The sequence below is a fragment of the Centrocercus urophasianus genome, unplaced genomic scaffold (genome assembly GCF_019232065.1).
Source record: "Centrocercus urophasianus isolate 14NV4802_14NV808 unplaced genomic scaffold, USGS_Curo_1.0 seq_12, whole genome shotgun sequence".
NCBI lineage: Eukaryota > Metazoa > Chordata > Aves > Galliformes > Phasianidae > Centrocercus > Centrocercus urophasianus.
This window is the reverse complement of record NW_024884364.1, coordinates 44,155,924-44,174,458: the sequence shown is the minus strand read 5'-3', so window position 1 is coordinate 44,174,458 and position 18,535 is coordinate 44,155,924. Positions and strand designations below refer to the sequence as shown.

The window sequence follows — 18,535 nt, the reverse complement described above, 5'->3', positions numbered from 1 at the left end:
GGGGGGCAAGGTTGGCCAGGTAAGTGATTGTCCCCCTGCACCCTGCCTTAGGGTCTGGAACGCTTTTGGGGCTGCTGCCTGGAGCCAGAGGCAGCTCGTTCCCTGGGATGTATGTGGAGCCGGGGAGGGATGGCAGCACTACAAAGGCAGTGTCATCCCGCTGCCTGCCGGACCTTGCCAGGCTGGGGAATGCAGCGTTTTGTCCTCGCCAAAAATCACCACAAATTGGAGAGTGAAGCATAAACAGAAGTCATAAGGGAGAAGCTGGGTAGGCAGCAGCTGGGGATTCAGGAGAAGGGCAGCTGAGGAGGCTTTGCTCTTCATGCGGGAAGAACAGGCAGAGTCACTTCCTAGGCTGGGGGAAGAGTTGTCTGCTCCTGGAAGTGTTCTCATGGAGAAAGGGGGGGAATTGGGCAGAAAAAGGTGAGTGTTTCTCCCATGTATTCCTCCAAAACAACGTATTTTTTTACTATTATTATTTTTACAAGGAAAATCCAAAACAGGGGTTTGTAGCTAGTGCCACGTAACAATGTGATTAATCTATCTGTTATAGGCAGCATTACAGCAGCTTTGCAGGACAAGGTGCTGCTGGGGGACTTTTATTGCTTCAGAAAGAGAACAAAGCATCTGTGTTGCTTCCATACAGTTTACTTTTCTCTCTGTTACTTTACCTTCTGTATCTAGTGCTTCTCTTAACACGCTGTAAAAATGTGCATGGTTTCTAAACAACACTTTGAATTTCTTCTGGTGGCAGCCCATCTCCTTTGGCCAGTGTCCTCCTGACCCTGGCACTGCTAACACCTGCCACTTTCCACTGGATTTCTGTAACTTGTTTTCTGCTCGTGTCCATAGTTTGTAAAAATGAAATGCAAATGGTTTCCTGGAGCACGGAGGGCTCTTTTTTAAGGCATTGGGCCTTCTGGTGCCTGTCCTCAAACAAATGTGTACAAGGGGCCGGTCCTCACGGGCAGCCAGCAGAGCAGTGCTTTCAAAAGGATGCACGAGGTATCTGTCTTCTGTGAACGGTGTGTGATTTCAGCCTGTACTGTGTGACTTGCTGAGAGCAGCTTGCCATTGCAGCCTGTAACTGATTGCTGAGCTGTGTGCCTGCTTTGTTTCAACAGTAGCCTCATGTGCCTGAATGGTAGACACTGATTTTGAATGTATTCATTTGCAGTCCCATCCACCAGAGGACGAAGATACAGATGTCATGTTAGGGCAGAGGCCGAAAAATCCAATACATAATATCCCTTCTACACTGGATAAACAAACCAATTGGAGTAAAGCACTACCTCTCCCAACTCCAGAGGAGAAAATGAAACAAGATGCCCAAGTGATTTCTTCTTGCATTATCCCCATCAATGTCACTGGTACAAATCTCTTCTATTTTTTTTGTATTTATTGCATGGTTCAAGGGAGGTCAAGTACTTATTCTGTTTAATTTGTTTGAAGTCACTGGATTTAATAGTCTGTGGGCAAAGACCCTAGCCTGAGGGTCAGCTGCTGGAGGACAGTGGGCTAAATTCATCCTTTATGCGTGTCTGCTGAAGTCTCTGAAGCTGCACCTAGGATTAATTTGGCCCATACTTTGTGAGTCATGCTGTACAGCGTAACACTGGTTCCCTGCATAAACAGTGTACTTTTGTTGTGTATATAACCTGCAGCCTGTATTCACAAAGACCTCAAATAGCTTTTTGAATGTGGCTGACTGAAATAATGCAGAAAGCCACAGAAACTAATCATATGATTGTCATGTGTAGCAGGAGAAGAGAAACTAGAGAATGTAGGCTACTATTTGCAGTGCTTTAAATATGCAAGTCACGACTGTGTAGCATGTAAACCATCACTCTGAGATCTCTTTACATGCAGCTATGCTGAAGGTATAGTAATGGCATTTTCTTTTATTTACGTAACATTTGGATGCATTTTACTAGATTTATTTAAAGAAGAATCTGTTTATGTAAGGATCAGCTTTATCACTGACTAAATGTGATAGACGACTTGTTTCCAGAATCAAAAATCAGGTTGTTTTTCTTTTTCTCTCTTTCTCTTTCTCTCCTTCCAGAAGGCTATGGTAAAAACAAGGTTTATGTTTCCTCAATTATATTTTGCACCAAGTTTTGAGCATAAAGTGGACTAACTTTTCCCCACTTACAGACTTTAAAATAAGCAATCAGGAAGAAAAGCAGGGAACTTACAGCTAACCTCAGACAGCATACTAATATTTCGTAGTGTTTTTCCAGAAGCTGAGGGACAGCAGGGAAGTTACATCACATTGCTCCCGCTTGTGTCTGTCTGTAGTGCCCAGCCTTCCTGCAGGACAGGCTGCCCAGTCACCTATGGTGCCAGGAGGGTTGCACACCCCAGCATGGCCCCAGTCCCAGCCAGGGAGCTTGGGGCTTTGGGTCTGGCTGCTTGCTGTACAGGCGGCATCCCTCCTGCTCTGCCATGTGCCAGGTGATTCCTCTCAGTGACGGTGATGCACTCCTGGTGCCCCTCTGCTCTGGGCAGTAAAGGTGTCCATGAGATCTGCTGCCCAGGGAGGTGGCAGCCAGGAGCCACAGCGGGAAGCTGTGGGGACAGCGTGGGGTCAGGCCACCCGCCAGCAGAGCTGCCTGAATGGGCTGCGTGGTGTAGGCTGGGCACTCCCAATGGACATCCCTGAAGAAGGAAGTAAGCAGTGTGGCACACTTCCACAATGCATTAGAGTGACACTCCTCATATGTAGCACATAGGATCCTCAGTATGAAGGCTTTTCAACATCACTAATGTCACACAGTGCAGTGCATAGGAGAAATACAGCAGTAGACCAGTGGGACCAATGTCAACTTTTCCAGTAATAGAAATTTTTGCCTAGACTCCACCTGCCATACATTGGAACCAAATTTCCCGATCAGTTTTACAGATCAAGAATGGTATGTAATCTTCTGGATGTTTATGTGTATCATTCTCATTAGCACTAATGGGAATAATTTGTATGCGTCACGGGGAGGATGTACCCTCTTTCACTTTCCTCTTGGAGATGACCCATGCATCTGGCACACAGAGCATGTTCAGCTAACTCACAATTGCTGGAAGCCCAGCAATGGTTCTGATTGATTTTCATTTCAAAGAGTTTGCTTTCATTCCTCTGTTTTGTTCTTTAAGCTTCTCCCAACCCCAAGAAATGTTCACTTTTAAAAAATGACTGTTGTTGGAGTTTACAGCACTTTCCTTCCATATTAAAGAAAGTTCTTCCTCTCCTTATTTCAGGGGCATTGGTGGTTACAGGACATCTGTCTGAAGCCTCTATTTCACTGTAGTAGATTTCAAGAAGAACTTTTACAAGAAAGTTACTTTTTAACATTTTACATTGTTATGTAGTGTAATATGTATGTGTACGTCTGTGTATAATTATGTTTTATATAATTATACGCTATTAAAATGGTTTTTATCAGATTTTTTTTTTTTATTTGTTTTCTTCAATTCGTTTGTTTTTCCTAAGATTACAAACCACTTTACCAGTGATCCCAATGTTAGAGTTTTTATGGACCTGGCACATTTTTTCTTTCCCATCCCCCATCAACTTCAGAGAGCAGGAGCATACAGCTGTGCAAAGAGCCAGTACAGGCAGGTGCAGGCCTTTCGGCCAGCCTCCTTTTAACTTTACGTTGACCACAGTGTAAAAAGCAAAGTGAAAGAGACTTTTCTGTGGTAATGCCATGGAAACATAAAGCAAATGAGGAATTCTTGCCTGTTCTGCGTGACCATGGTTATAAATAGATGTGCACGTGAACCTAGGCTCCTAAATCTACATTTAGGACCTTGAATGTGTGAGCTGATTCCCTGAGCAGACTCCCACATGTCCTGCTGAGTGTAGAGCACTTGGGAAAGTCAGACCATGTAGTGGTACACAACAGTATCTACTCCCCATTTCTTTTATTATTGGTCATGTGGAAAAAAGAAAAGAGTGTTTTCTGAACTTGTATGTGGAGTTGGCCCTCTTTTAGCTGCCTTCTTCCTTTCCAAAACGTTAGCCCCTTTGGCATATCAGTCTCCTAAGAAGCCCTCAGCTACTACAATATGACATTAAAATCTAAATTGTTTTCTTATGCTTAGTTGCTTAAAGTAAATCAGGCTTTAGTTACATAGATTACTGCTTTCTGACAAGTTACCACCACTGTCCTTACGACAGATGGGTAAATAGTTGTAAGAAAGATGTCCTGCTACCAAGAGCTCTCAAATCTACTTTTCTTTCTGATTTTCTTTTCTTCTTTTTTTTTTTTTTTTTTTTGCTTCACTCCTTCTGTTACTTCTGGCAGACCAGGCTGCTGATGGGGAGCTGGAATTAGATGTAAAACTGTGATACACTGTAATATAATTTACGTAAGAGCTACATAAGGGCTCCCTTATGTTTATTCACAGGCTTAATCCAAGCTCACATACTTCCACTGTGTTCCAGCCATGAAATTTTGTTTACTATTTCTAAAGGCTAATGAGACCTATTTATGGGTTGCAGGAGTTGGTTTTGACAGAGAGGCTAGTATACGCTGCTCTCTTGTTCACTCACAATCTGTACTACAGCGGAGACGAAAGTTGAGGAGGAGGAAAACCATCTCTGGCATCCCCAGAAGAGTGCAACAAGAAATAGGTGTAGTATAAATACAACTCTTCCATAGATAGCTTTCTAACCAACTTAAATTGCAGGCTTATTGAGCTGGTAGCGGGCATTCCAAAGAAGCAAAACCCTGAAAGCGTAACTGGTTGTGGAGTTTGGAAATGGTGTGTTTTGTTTTTTTGAGTTACTGCAGTCAGCAAAGCTATATTACTCCATATGGCCCCGATATACTGGGGGCCTTACCGAGTAATATAGATGTACGTGTTCAACTCTTATTGTGTAAATGTTAATCAGTTGTTGTTTTTTTTCCATTTAATTTTTGTTATAAACCCATAGTTGCGTGCATAAAAAGTAACTAGATTAAGTGAAAGTTTTTTCTTGTCTGAGGGGATCTTAAGGTAAAGAAATGACAGATGTTGCTCAGCAAAGTGATGAGCTGCCACAGCTCACTCAGCTATCAGTTGGATATCCGCATTAGAGACAGCTGCTGGTACCCCCACAGAAAGCTTTGCTAAAAGTTTCTTTTCCTTGTCACGCTTGTCCTCAATTCTTTCCCTGCATTCTTTATTACCAAGAATAATTGAAATCAAGTAGCTTACCTCACCTTTTTCTCCAGGTGAATTAGGAGCAACTCTGTTGAAGGCAAATCAAGTGTAAAATTGATCTTAACCCAAAAATAAATGAACAGGATCATTATTACTTAATGTTCATCTGCACCTGAAGGTGGCTCTGATACCTTGGTTCGTCGCTCACTGTGAAATTTAATCGGAAGCATAAAGAATGTGTTTATCATAGGGAATAAGCAACCAGAGAACCTATGAAACAAAGATCCCGTTACTGTGCAAATATTCTTGGTAGGAAAGAAGCAGATAATGGAAATTCTGAAAAGATATGTAGTTAAAACGAAATTATTTTTAGAAGTTTATGGAGTGCTTTGTCAGGCAGCTACTCCTGAAAACTGCCTGCAGCTACTTGCACTACAGTGACAAAAAACAAGAAGTTAATATTCATCTTAATATTTACCACAGCAAGATCAGCTCTACATGAGATCACATTGCAGAAATAGGAGAACTGATATCACATTGCGGTACTGGGAGAATTTCCCACCTCATTGGGATGAGGTCTGCCTTATGTACATGTTATAGCAGTTAGGTTTGGTACAACACTCAGCAAGATTAAATGCAGATATGCTTCTTGGGTTGCTTTGTGGGTCGTCTCATGTCAGGACATCCAAAGCTGTCTCTCACCCAGCTTTACGTGTACCCTAGATTCGGATGAGTCACCGGTGGCAAGGGAGCGCAATGTGATTGTGCATGCCAACCCGGACTTCTCCAGTGCCAGCAGCCGACGGTCAGGGACCAGGGACTCGGAGTGCCAGACAGAAGAAATCCTTATCGCCGCTCCCTCCCGGCGCCGCATTCGCGCACAAAGGGGGCAGAGTGTGGTTGCCTCCCTCTCACACTCTGCTGGCAACATTTTGGTGCTGGCAGACAACGGGGATGCCGTCTTCGCTGCTGCTGTCAGCAACCGCATCCGCTCACGGAGCCTCCCTCGTGAGGGAGCAAGAGCCAGCGAGGGCGACACAGCTGCTACCACCAAGAGTTCAGCATATGAAGCAGAGTGCTTCCTAGCCAGCCAGGAGAGGCATCCAAAAAAAGGAAAGGAGGTCCTGAGCAAACAGGGTTCACAAGAGCATCAGCCCCTGGGTTTGACTTGTCCTCAGCACCTGCACAGCCCTGAACACAGCATCGGTGAGAGAGGGAGGTCTCGACTGTCAAGGATGGCAGATTCAGGAAGCTGCGAGATTTCATCCAACTCAGACACTTTTGGGAGCCCCATTCACTCCATCTCCACAGCAGGAGTCCTGCTTAGCAGCCACATGGATCAGAAGGACGATCACCAGTCCTCCAGTGGGAACTGGAGTGGGAGCAGCTCCACATGTCCCTCTCAGACATCCGAAACCATTCCTCCTGCCGCCTCTCCACCACTGACTGGCTCCTCGCACTGTGACTCCGAGCTGTCTCTCAACACCGCTCCCAATGCCAACGAGGACTCAAGTGTCTTCATCACAGAGCAGTATGGTGACCACGTGGACAAGGTCAGAGGCCACAGGGCGAGCTCCTTCACCTCCACTGTGGCAGATCTGCTCGATGACCCCAACAACAGCAACACGAGTGACAGTGAGTGGAACTATCTGCACCACCACCACGATGCATCCTGTCGCCAGGACTTCAGCCCTGAGCGCACAAAGGCTGACAGCCTGGGATGCCCAAGCTTCACAAGCATGGGCACATACGACAGCTTCCTAGAGAAGAGCCCCTCTGACAAGGCAGACACTAGCTCACACTTCTCCGTGGATACTGAAGGATACTATACCTCCATGCACTTTGACTGTGGTCTCAAAGGCAACAAGAGCTATATTTGCAACTATGCAGCTGCAGGCTCCGAGAGCAGCCAGGTGGCAAGTGTGACCTCCAGCCTGGCCGACTGCACCTGGCAGGAATGCATCAGTCACAGGAGGCAGGGACGGCAGGGCATCTCTCTGAAGAAACCAAAGGCAAAGCCAGCTCCACCAAAACGCAGCTCATCTTTAAGGAAATCTGAGAGCAGCATGGATCTTCCCGAGAAGAAAGAACCAAAGATTAGCAGTGGGCAGCACACGTTGCACACTGCCAGGGAAATGAAACTGCCACTTGAGTTTTCCAACACACCTTCCAGAGCAGAGGCCTCTAGCCTGCCACCCAAATCTGAGCTGCCCTGGGTGAGCCAGAGTGATGGCAGCATGAAGGACGCTCAGTTCGATACAGCTGACATGCCGTCCTTCAAAGATGAAGGTGCTGAACAACCTCACTATGCAGACCTCTGGCTCCTGAATGACTTGAAATCTGGTGATCCTTACAGGTCTTTGTCTAATTCGAGCACTGCTACGGGTACCACAGTCATAGAGTGCATCAAGTCACCAGAAAGCTCAGAGTCCCAGACATCCCAGTCTGGGTCGCGGGCCACCACCCCATCCCTGCCTTCCGTTGACAGCGAGTACAAACTGGCATCCCCAGAGAAGCTGGCGGGGCTGGCCTCACCTTCCAGCGGGTACTCCAGCCAGTCAGAGACACCGACCTCTTCCTTCCCAACCGCTTTCTTCTCTGGACCACTGTCCCCAGGGGGCAGCAAGAGGAAGCCAAAAGTACCCGAGAGGAAGTCCTCACTCCAACAGCCGCTCTCTAAGGATGGCACCATGTCTGCAAGCAAAGACCTCGAACTCCCAATTATACCTCCAACCCATCTAGACCTAAGTGCTCTTCACAGCGTCTTGAATAAACCGTTTGCTCACCGGCACCAGCTGCATGCCTTCAATCCCAGCAAGCAAAGCGCAGTGGGGGAAGCCCTTAGCCCCAGCCATCCCTCTGCCCTTGCCATCACTCCCTCCGTCCTCAAGTCCGTGCACCTCAGGGCCATCAACAGGCCTGAAGAAGTGAAGCAGAAGGGCAGTATCCCCGACCTGCTCTGCATCCAAGAGCCCACACTGGTGGCTGGTGATGTTTCGCCAGGGAAAATGAGGCCACTCCTAGCCAAGAAGACAGTATCACGGCAGTACTCCACTGAGGAAGCCATCGTGTCATATATTGACTCCTCCCCAGCAGAAACGGGCCCTGGGAAGCCATCTTTAGAAAAAAGCTCCTCTTTCAGTGGACAGAGTAATTGTGAGCAGGAAATTATACCTTCAGCAAGTGTGGCTGTGGTTGAAATGAAAACTGTGAAGGACCAAATAACCCCAGCCGCTGAGCATTTGCCGGACAGTGCTATAAGTCAGACTTCTGCAGTTTCTACAGAAGGATTTCAGAAAGGCTCAGCTCTCCTCACAGGTGAATATGAAGCAGAGAATGCAAACAGGGGAGCAGAACCGGAGAGCCGCCTTGAGCATGTGCAGGTCCAGCCTGAGCTCTGTGGCAGTGGGCAGCAGCTGGAGCTCGGCATGGCGAGTGACGGCCCTGCTCAGGCAGAGGGAGCAGATGTCAGTGATCAGCTTAAGCACCAACTCGATTTAAGCCACCACGTGCCTGGGAATATCAGCTACGAATCAGAGACGGCAGCAGTAAACTTGCTCAGTGAAGCCAGTTGCAAGCAGGAGAACGTCACATCAGGTATTCCTACCAGAAGTGCCTCTGGTACCAGCAGGGCAGACGAGACAGCAGGTGGAACAGAAGAGCCATCGCTGAAAGGTCAGTTGAGTCCTCTTTTCTGTGCTGCAGTTCGTTCTGCATGGGGGGGTGTCACTGACATCAGGATGAAGGACCAGGGCCCTGGAGGTGTCACACAGCATGGCATGCCTCAGTTAGCCCTCCTGGGCTGACAGCACAGCAACCACTCAGAGATTAGAGGGTGAAGTCTGTATGGCCAGCATTGGCCACTTGTTTACACATCAAGCTTATGCCTTGCACTAGCAGTGCTCTTTCAAAATATAGCAGTGGTCTGACTCTAACCATGGTTTCTGTACTTATCTCAGAGTCTTCTCCAAGCGACGACTCCATCATGTCCCCTCTGAGTGAAGACTCTCAGGCTGAAGCTGAGGATGTTTTTGTGTCTCCCAACAAACCTCGTACTACTGAGGACCTGTTTGCAGTCATTCATAGGTAAGCTAACCTTGCAACTATGAACCATAAAAGCCAGCCATCCTTTCCCCAGCTGCATGTCATCCACTGCAGAATAATTATCTGATGGTTGAGCCCTATCTTGACCCCATTCATAGCTGTTGTGGTAGTATGACGAAGGCATGCAGAAAAATCCCAGCCAGCACTGATGCTGGATGTCATGAAGTCTCACTGGTGCCTGGCCTTGCAAGTATGGGGATGAGTTAACTCTCCTCAGATTGGATCAAATTTGTAATAATTGGCAGATGGTACAATAATTATAATCTAGACTTGACTTAGAAGTTCAGTCACTCAGGCCTTTGGAGAAAGCAGATAATGGTGGAGGTGTACCTCGCCACCCAAGCTTTGCCACCCAGTTGTGTTTCTGGACTGAGTCCCACTTAGAGCTTGCTGCTGCTTGATTTTATAGGCAGTATTTCACATGCCATTCTGCTTCCATGTTCTGTAATGTCATCACATTCTGGCAACCCAGTGCCTGGGCACTGATGAGTCTGCTGGGCAAATGTTCATTTCATAGTGCTGAAAAGGGGGAGTGATAAAGTAAGTAGTAAGGGTAATACTTCTTACATATTATGGCTGTTTACATATTACGGCTGTTTGCCTTATAAAATGATGTTTGTGGTGCTAGCCATATTAGCAGGGGTCAGGAGTAGCAGGTGCTGGTCACATGTGTGCATTATGAGTATTGCTATGGCATATATAGGATGCTTTACAAATAAGATCAGGCTGCTAACAAACGTCTAACAAATGTCTGCTATCAGACGTCTAGCAAACACGTCTCCAAAGAAAACTCCCCGCACTGGTTTCTGCATGCTGCCCACCAGTTCTATTCTTATAAGTGAGTTGCCATACCAAGAATGAAGAGGAGGTATCTCTTCAAATTTAGAGTATTTTGCATTCAGTTTAAATTTTCAATCACAGCTGAAATTAAAAATTTCTAATAATGAACAGATTATCGTGATTATTTGGCTAACCTGGGACTCTGTAGACATCACTGTCTTTATAAATAGCAGGTTGTACGTGAATTGTTTTAAAAGAGCCAGGTAAGATTCTGAGAGACTGTGCCACAGTGCCTCATTCCTTGCACGAGAGCTATTATGCTTTTAAGTACTGCCAGTCACTGACAGCCTCTGATATTTGTCAGAGGGATTAAGAGAGACCACGTTCGTTTGAAAGCACAGTCAATCTGTGAACTCCAGACTAGTGGGAAACGTTCTACAAAGATAGCATATGAAAGAGTGTTTCTTTGTACTTTTACAGATCAAAAAGGAAAGTTCTTGGGAGAAAGGACTCCGGAGATCTGTCTGTAAGGAACAGACTGAGAGCTTCCTCTGGAACTAGCAGCCAGCTTCCCACCAGCAGTACGCTGCCCACCAGCAGCACATCATCCGCCAGCAGCGCAGGTGCTCCCATGAGCAGTCAGAGGTCCCCTGGGCTGATATACAGGAATGCCAAAAAGTCCAACACATCTAACGAGGAGTTTAAACTACTGCTCCTTAAAAAAGGCAGTCGGTCTGATTCTAGCTACAGGATGTCTGCCACAGAAATCTTGAAAAGCCCTATTCTGCCCAAGTCTCCTGGAGAGCTGACAGCGGATGTTTCCCAAAGCCAGGACGAGTGTCCCTCAGTGACAAGCCCCGATGCATCATCCCCACTGTCCCCCTGCTCACCGAGGGTCAACGCAGAAGGTTTCTCCCCCAAGAGCTTTCCCATGTCAGCATCTTCACGAGTGGGGCGCTCACGGGCGCCGCCAGCTGCCAGCAGCAGCAGGTACAGCGTGCGCTGCCGGCTGTATAACACGCCGATGCAGGCCATCTCAGAGGGGGAGACCGAGAACTCAGACGGCAGCCCGCATGATGACCGCTCTTCTCAGAGCTCAACGTAGGCTCCAGGGACTGCGACACCATGTGAGCTGAGTGAGGACGTGAATAGAAGAGGCCAATGCTGTAGCAGTCAAAACAATAATTGCAGGGCAATATCAATGCTTAAATGTGCTTGTATTCATAGGATGCTGGGGAAACAGAGGACCACAGCTGTAGCTATTTATGACCTTATTTTCTGAAAGTGGAAAGATAGGCTATGTCTGTTCTGTTTTCCTTTAGCTTCATTTGGCTTATCCTACTCATTTCTGTTGTCACTGTATATTTCATGGCTATACACTTTTCGTAGAGTTCAAAGTGACTTTTTGTGTTGTTTTTTTTTCCCAGAAGCTGCCCATCTAGAAACAAATCCCTCACTGTAGTGCTTCCCTAGGAAGAAAAATAAAAAAGCAAATGCTCTCGAGGATTGGTATTTTTCTACACAAAAATGAGCTGAAACAAAATTTAGAAGAAATTAACAGAACACATGTAAATACCATATTTTTGATAAAAATTTGTAAATAGAACTATCAAAGAGTGGACATGTGGCAAACAATTTCCTGCATAACGGCTTTGTTTATAGAAGACAAAAGGAATCAAATGTAATAACTGTATTCTGTGAATACCATTTTCATATCAAACATAAGTTCACGTGGCCATCAGTAACCACTTTTGGTGCCATAAGCCTCAAAGAAGACATTTAGCAGTCAAAAGGAATTCTCCACTTCAGCTACGAATTACCAGCTGACAGAGATCACATTGAAGTAACCATTTGTCTTTCTAGCATAGCCCCAACAAGCTAACTGAGAAGTGCAGCTGTGAGTTTTAGCGCAACCATTGGTTGGAAAGACAGTGTGCTTCTGACAGAACAAAGTCATTCCTAACACAAAGCCCCAAATGGTCGCATCTGAGGGTGCCCGCAGGTCTTCGTGTTAACAGGGATTGATTCAGCAAGAATCAGGAGGAAATAATACTTGGTTTCATATTCCTATTAGGCTATTGGGATACATAACACAGTCATAACCTGGTAACGATAATCTTTAAACATGGTTAGTTTCTGGTTCTTAAGGGAAACAAGTAAACGATAAGCATGCAACAAGCGCTTTCAATTTATCAGTAAATATCTGCAATGAGTTTTCAGTGAAGCTTTCTCTTTGTGCTGATGAGATTCATGCTACCTAAATATTTACCAAAATGACACTGTGAAAATGTAGCTGGGAAATAGGTATGTGTATGCATTATTTATATTCACTGCGAAACTGCAGAGGGGACAGCTCTGGTTTCTTGTGCCGGCCACAGACGTTTGGATTTCGTCTGGGTTCACCAGAAGCATGCAGCAGGATGGGGGATTGGGATGGGCTGGGAGAGGAGACAAATCAAAGCAACTGCTTTGATATATATGAAGGCAGGGAAATAAAAGCTTAATTACTTGAAGTTACTTGAATTTTCTTGTCTTAAAACTGAAAGGATTCATACTTTTAAGCTCAGCCCACACGTTGCTTTATACTTTTAATTTTTAAATGAAATACAACCAGTTGTTGGTCTGATTCTCCTTTGGGCCACCACTGTTTTCACAGCATAGTCCAAAAGGCCCTCTTTGTCCAAGATTCGTGCAGTTGGTGTCGATTGCTGTAGGATATGCTTTGGAGTAGAGGAATAGAAGGGATGTTAGTGCAGAGAAATAGTGCAAGAAGAAAGGTGGTACGCAGTAGGACAGATTGAATGGGACAGCAGAAAGAGCATACTTAGATCCTAAAGAAATCAACTCAAAACTGGCTTTAAGCATAATGATAGGGAAGTGGGATGTGTGAAATGGGTTTTTCCTTTTTTTTGCTTTTAATCATGTAATGAATAAAGCCGAAGAGTTTTAAAAGCAGGCAGATTGTGTTTTGAAGAGGAAGGTTCTTATGATTTTAAGAGTTTGAGCAAGTCAGAGGGGTTTAACAAATCCTCAGAGGTATTTCCAATAAGGTTTTCCAATAAGTGTATTTCCAATACACTACAAAATATGTAATTCAGGGTATCCTACCGTCTTCCTGTGTCGTCTGCTTGTGTGCAGTATGTGAGGTGGAATTACTATGCATGTGGTATGTGTCAACACATATAGAGGGGTGTAAATCAGAGTATATCAGCTAAAAGGCTTGAAAATCAGGAAGTCTGAAACAGTTTTAAAAAGGGCAGGTGGAGCAAGGTTTTGAAAATAAATGGCAGACTTATTTGTCGCTTAGTTAAGAAAAGGAGCCAAAACACAAGTGAATGAGTGAACGTTCTATGGAATTGCTTAGTGTATAACAAAACACTTTCTGGAAGACACGAGGAAGCTTAGATATTAGGAGAAAATACTTAGTTTGTCATCTTGAGTCATTTTCCATAGAAGTTTTACCCAGAGCAATTTTATAAACGTTTGTCCAAAAAGGTATTACATATGTTTAAAGAATCGTTCAAAACTGTCAAGAGAATACAGCTGAATTGACATTGGTGACAGCACTTTTTATTACCAATGAACAATTTCATAGATGCCATTTATCAATATATAGACACTAAAAGCAACTTGAATTGTGAGGCAGTACTTCACACAGAGAATGGTCAGAGAAAATAACACCAGAGGACAAGCTGTCGAAGGGAACGTCATTTATCTTGAAACAAGTACAGCACATGCATTAGGCAACCAGTGAAGCATCATTCCAACCTAGGTTCTGTTGTTTGCACTGATGTTAAGGAAATTACACAGCTGTAAGTTCTGAAAAGTAACATTTCCCCCTTCTTTTTTTTTTTCTTGTGGCAGCATAGAGGAGATGGAATAGTTGTAGCAAATAAAGCATATATGTGCTTTTGCCAAAGGTCAGTGATGGAGTGCATTTGCTGCAGTGGTGGCAGATATAGAGAAATACTGTAGGTTATGACTTAAAGAATTAAAAAAAAAAATTAAGAAGGTTACAGTGTAACTATTTTGGTACTAGCACCAGTTCATGCTGGCAGAAAAGACAATGGTTTATGGACTTGCATCCATTTTGTATTTTTGTAATATTTGTAAATATGAACTTTTTAAATTGTTGCAAAGATGGTTTCTTTTGTAAAATGTTTTCAAAGTTTACATTAAATCCAAGCCTTTGTATATTTTAGAGCTGTGCAACACTTTAAGTCTTGTATTTATTTTTAGTAAAAACGGTGACAGTTTCATTGTGAACCCCTCTCAAAAAATGTGTCGGAAAAGTTTGATTACCTAGAAAGTGTGTATAGAAACTGCAAATAAACGTGACTGCAATTAAATCACACCTTCCCTTCGCTTGTCATGAAATCTGAACTCTAATATACTTAACAAGAAGTACCGTATTTCCAAAAGTAAGTCTCAGGGCATCAAATATTGCAAACTATTTAATCTTTGTTTTCCTTTAAACTTAAGTCAGTTTGGTTCCTTGGAGATTGAGAAGACTGAGCTAGGTGCACTAAATGTTCTAAAATTGCATGCCTGCAGGTGAAGGGGAAGGGAAGAAGCTTTTGTTCCATCTGTCATTCTGTCAGTAGCTTTTCAACCCTGTACATGAGTTCTTAAAAAAATGCATGTGGAAAGAAAAGCTGAAAGACAGAGTTCTAGTGCTTTAGTGTAGAAAAAAAAAAAAATCAGCCTTGGGGAATGTAGCTGAGTTATCTGAAATTTTGCCATGCAAAGATAGGAAGATTTCCCCATGGGTGTGGTACTAGAGTAGTCTCCAAGTGAGAATCAGTTTACGTAACATCTGCTTTAACCAGATGGTCAAGTATTAAACGGTTACGTAGATCATCAGCTGATGTATTATACACCTCTTGCAATCCAGAAATACAGATAAGCAAGAACTGTAGGAAGAGGTTAGCCCACAGAGGCAGACACAATCTGCTTCTTATCTGTTTGCTGCATACTTGTCTATTTTTTTATGCTCAGTGAGAAGAAAATTAAACACTAGATTTCATAAAATATACCCTTTTTTTTTTTTTTTTTAAAATGTATGTGAAGTCTGTGACTCGTCTTTGCAAAATCCAGGCTCCGGCATGTGTACATAGCATACCACAGTCAAACCCAAACAAGATACTATAAGCACTATCACTGCATACACAAGTTCTTCTCAGGTTGCACTGTCCGGCTCAGCAAAGCATCCTATCATGCTAACCAGAGAATGTGCATGGGAAGACTAAGGAGTGTGAAAGGGTTGGGTTTTTGTTTGGAAGATAAAAAGGACATGAGTGTTGTTAACATACATGCCGCATCAAAAATATTGGTACTTTCTTTGTAGGGTGCAATTCAAATACACACATATGTACCCCCACAACAAAGCTACCTCCAGGTTTTACCTGTGGTATTTACAGAGGCTTGGTAATTCAGCCCAGACACTGAATCAAATGGGGTTCTCCTTGAACTAGCAAACATGAAGAATGTCTTCATTTCCACAACCACCACACAAGTCTTGTTTCAGAAAAGGGACAAATTTAAGAATTCTTTTCAAGTAGTTATGTTAGTGCCTGCTCTTGTGAGTACTTCTGGTGCTTTCATCTGCTGCTCTATGTAACGCTTACACATCTGGGAAACAAAGTACTTCCCCAAAGGTCTGGTCACTGGATTACAGCCATTCATCTTCTCATTTTGCCTCTTCCTGGCACCAGGCTCTTCACTGTACCCAGAGAAGCACTGTTTGTGGAATGTATGAAAACAGCATAGGAGGAGCGCTGAGGTGGTGCCAGGCAGTTTTTCCCATCCCTGCAGTGTGTGGGGCTGAATTCCCACTACCCACACAGGCTTCTCACCACTGTCCTATTCTAGGAAAGGGAAGCAATAGCCACAACTGCTGTTCTAGTACCAGTTTCAAATTCAGCCTGTGAGAGTGCATCCTGGCAAGGAGGAACACTCCCATTACCATATCTCCAAGACCATCCCTTTCCAAGAGCCCATTGCACAAAAGCTGGATGACAACCATTCAGACCCACAGATATGCACACAATGCACATCTGCACTGGGGCAGTAGTAGCACCATGGGTGGGGACACTGAAAAAGATGACAGCACAGTCAGGACTGGGCAGCCACCCACACAGGTGTTTTGGAGCTTTTATGTGGTTTCCAATAGTCAGATACTTTCTGGATCATGGGTATGTCAGGCATCCCCAATTAGCAGTTTACACTCACTTAGATTTATAAATTTGATCTTCTAACTGCTCTGCTGTTAGTTCTGCCACCTATTGGAGCTGGAGCCTTCCCTCGACCTGACGATCCCCCTAGCTAGGTAGCTCCCGGGGAACAGGGCAGCGAAGAGCTGGCAGGAAGCTTAGCACTGATTTCCATTAAGCTATTTGAATTGCATTAATTACATTTCTCTCCTTTAATTCTTTACTTGGTGACAGACGCATGTATTAGGTGTTCCAATTTCCAGATTAAAGTGAGGCTGACCAATTGTCCACCCAGCTTGTCCCCGTTGTGTTTTTAACTGCCACCTTGACAGCATTCCCCTGAAACTTTACTAGTGCCCAGCATTATTGGTCAAAAGAATTCCTCAGTGCTTCTCTTAATTTCTGAAATGCAAGTTATCCAGCTCCACTGACTGAAGACATTTGCCTTTAATTACCTCATTATGAATGGATAAAGTTTCACAATGTATCATCTGGAGAGACTCCTGAAAGAGCAAATAGAGGAAATGAATCCACATCCTCCAACATACACTCAAGGTCGGGATAACAAAACAGGTAAACAGCTAAACACAATCTTTCCCACTCAAGTATTTGCACTGCCATTTAAACTTAACCAGAGTTGGAAAATCAGAAGACCGCTGTGAGCGTTAATGTAAATGTATCCTATAAAAGGTACAGGAAAGAAAGCTTTCTGATTTTTTCCAAGATGAACGAAAAGGATATGAGAAACAGCACTGAAAACATTATGAGTAAGTAGCTTTTGTTCATTCTTACTCTAGATGCCTTTTTTTTTTTTTTTTTTTAAATGAGAACTTTATCCAGCCAGTACGCCACTACTTCTCACTACTGCTATTTCACAGTACAGTTACAAATCATAAACCATTCCTGTCAGGAAACAACTGCTTCTACAGCTCCCTTTATATTCACTGTGGGGTCAGAGGAGAGGCAGGAATTGCTACCTCAGTCCTGAGAGAAGATTAACAAAGCCCATGGAAATACCATATCTCAGCAAGGTACTTAATGAAACACAAAAAATGGCTTGCTTGGCAAAGGCAAACTAAACAATTAAGAGAAGCCTTGTTTCATAGTAATGGTTTTGCAATATTTAGTGCGAGACTATTTCTATTTTTCTCAAATAAACACGATGTCTACAAAAAAACAATCACCCAATGAGTTTCCTGTGAAAATTCACATTGAGAGAGAAAATTATGCAAGTAACGTGACTGAACCTGTGGCTTGGCCACTTTGTTAACCAGTCACAGTGAATCTAGGGCAGGTGGCTTCGACCTATTATAAGCCCCCAGTGCCAGAAAAAGAAATCATCAGATAAAAGCACTTTCATAAGCAAATGACATTCAAAATCTGTAGGAGCATAGCATTCAGTTACTGAATGATCAAGTTTATTAATATATTTAAAAGGCTGGCACAGGACTATGATGTTATTATTTGTATTTAGCGTTCATCCTTTAATGTCTTCCTTTTATAAGTAACTCCTTTAGGTGTTCTTTAAAAGCTTACTGGGCAGCGTATGGACATCCCTTACATAAATTCCTCACTTGAAAGTAATGAAAACAAATGGTTTTATTACCACGTAAGAATGTTGCATCCTCAAGAAAGGATCATCTAGAATCTTTTCTTGGGCTTCAAGCTTCCACTGTTTTATTGCTTCTGGCAGATAATTTAAAAGGCAGATCCAAAGCAAAGTGAATGAAATATAGACCATACCCTATAAGCACTGATGCCAAACCACAATATCCTAATTCTATGATCTGTTTCTGTACATTTCACTTTGCCAAGGCAGCTGATCTATCAAAAAAATCCTGATCACGCAAATTTAGGCTGTAATTCCTGTTACTTTTGTAAACTCAAAGCACAAGACAAGTTCTGGGATCTATAAAGACAAGTGTGTAATCAGACCTAGTTCTTGCTCATCATCTGAAATATCCAACAACAAAAAAATACCAAGTTTCAAACCTGAAAAGAGGATCTTTCACAAACAAATAAAAAAAGATAAATTTAAGAGTTACTGGATTCAATAAAATCAAAATCTAAGTAACAGAAAATATGGCCAACAAATTAATTCCAGTAAAGATCTTATGGAAACAGATCCAGGAAAAATAAATGCTTTGTAGATCAAGTTTTCTCACTCAAATGTATTATCAGCTGTGTCCTTTCCCTGTAGCAACACTCTGACTACCTCTACTTCCTTCAGTTTTCTTTTCAAATCTATCCTTCCTTCCACCTGACCAGTAGGCCACTGAAACGATATTTGTAGAAAT

General features: G+C 43.5%; 1 protein-coding gene across 2 annotated transcripts in view; it reads left to right on the top strand.

Moving 5' to 3' along the window:
- NHS (NHS actin remodeling regulator) overlaps window positions 1-14,378 on the top strand; it is a 250,432-nt gene extending 236,054 nt beyond the window's left edge. Inside the window, exons 1-6 of one of the 2 annotated variants that reach the window (XM_042809641.1) lie at window positions 9-423; window positions 1,178-1,370; window positions 4,499-4,630; window positions 5,866-8,817; window positions 9,102-9,228; window positions 10,507-14,378. In XM_042809641.1, coding sequence (XP_042665575.1) covers window positions 1,211-1,370; window positions 4,499-4,630; window positions 5,866-8,817; window positions 9,102-9,228; window positions 10,507-11,131 — 3,996 coding nt within the window. In that variant the 5' untranslated portion in view covers window positions 9-423; window positions 1,178-1,210 and the 3' untranslated portion in view covers window positions 11,132-14,378. Of the gene's footprint in view, window positions 1-8; window positions 424-1,177; window positions 1,371-4,498; window positions 4,631-5,865; window positions 8,818-9,101; window positions 9,229-10,506 lie in introns of those variants that run through there. The other variant, XM_042809640.1, reaches the window with a different exon arrangement.
- The last annotated feature ends 4,157 nt before the right edge of the window (window positions 14,379-18,535 follow it).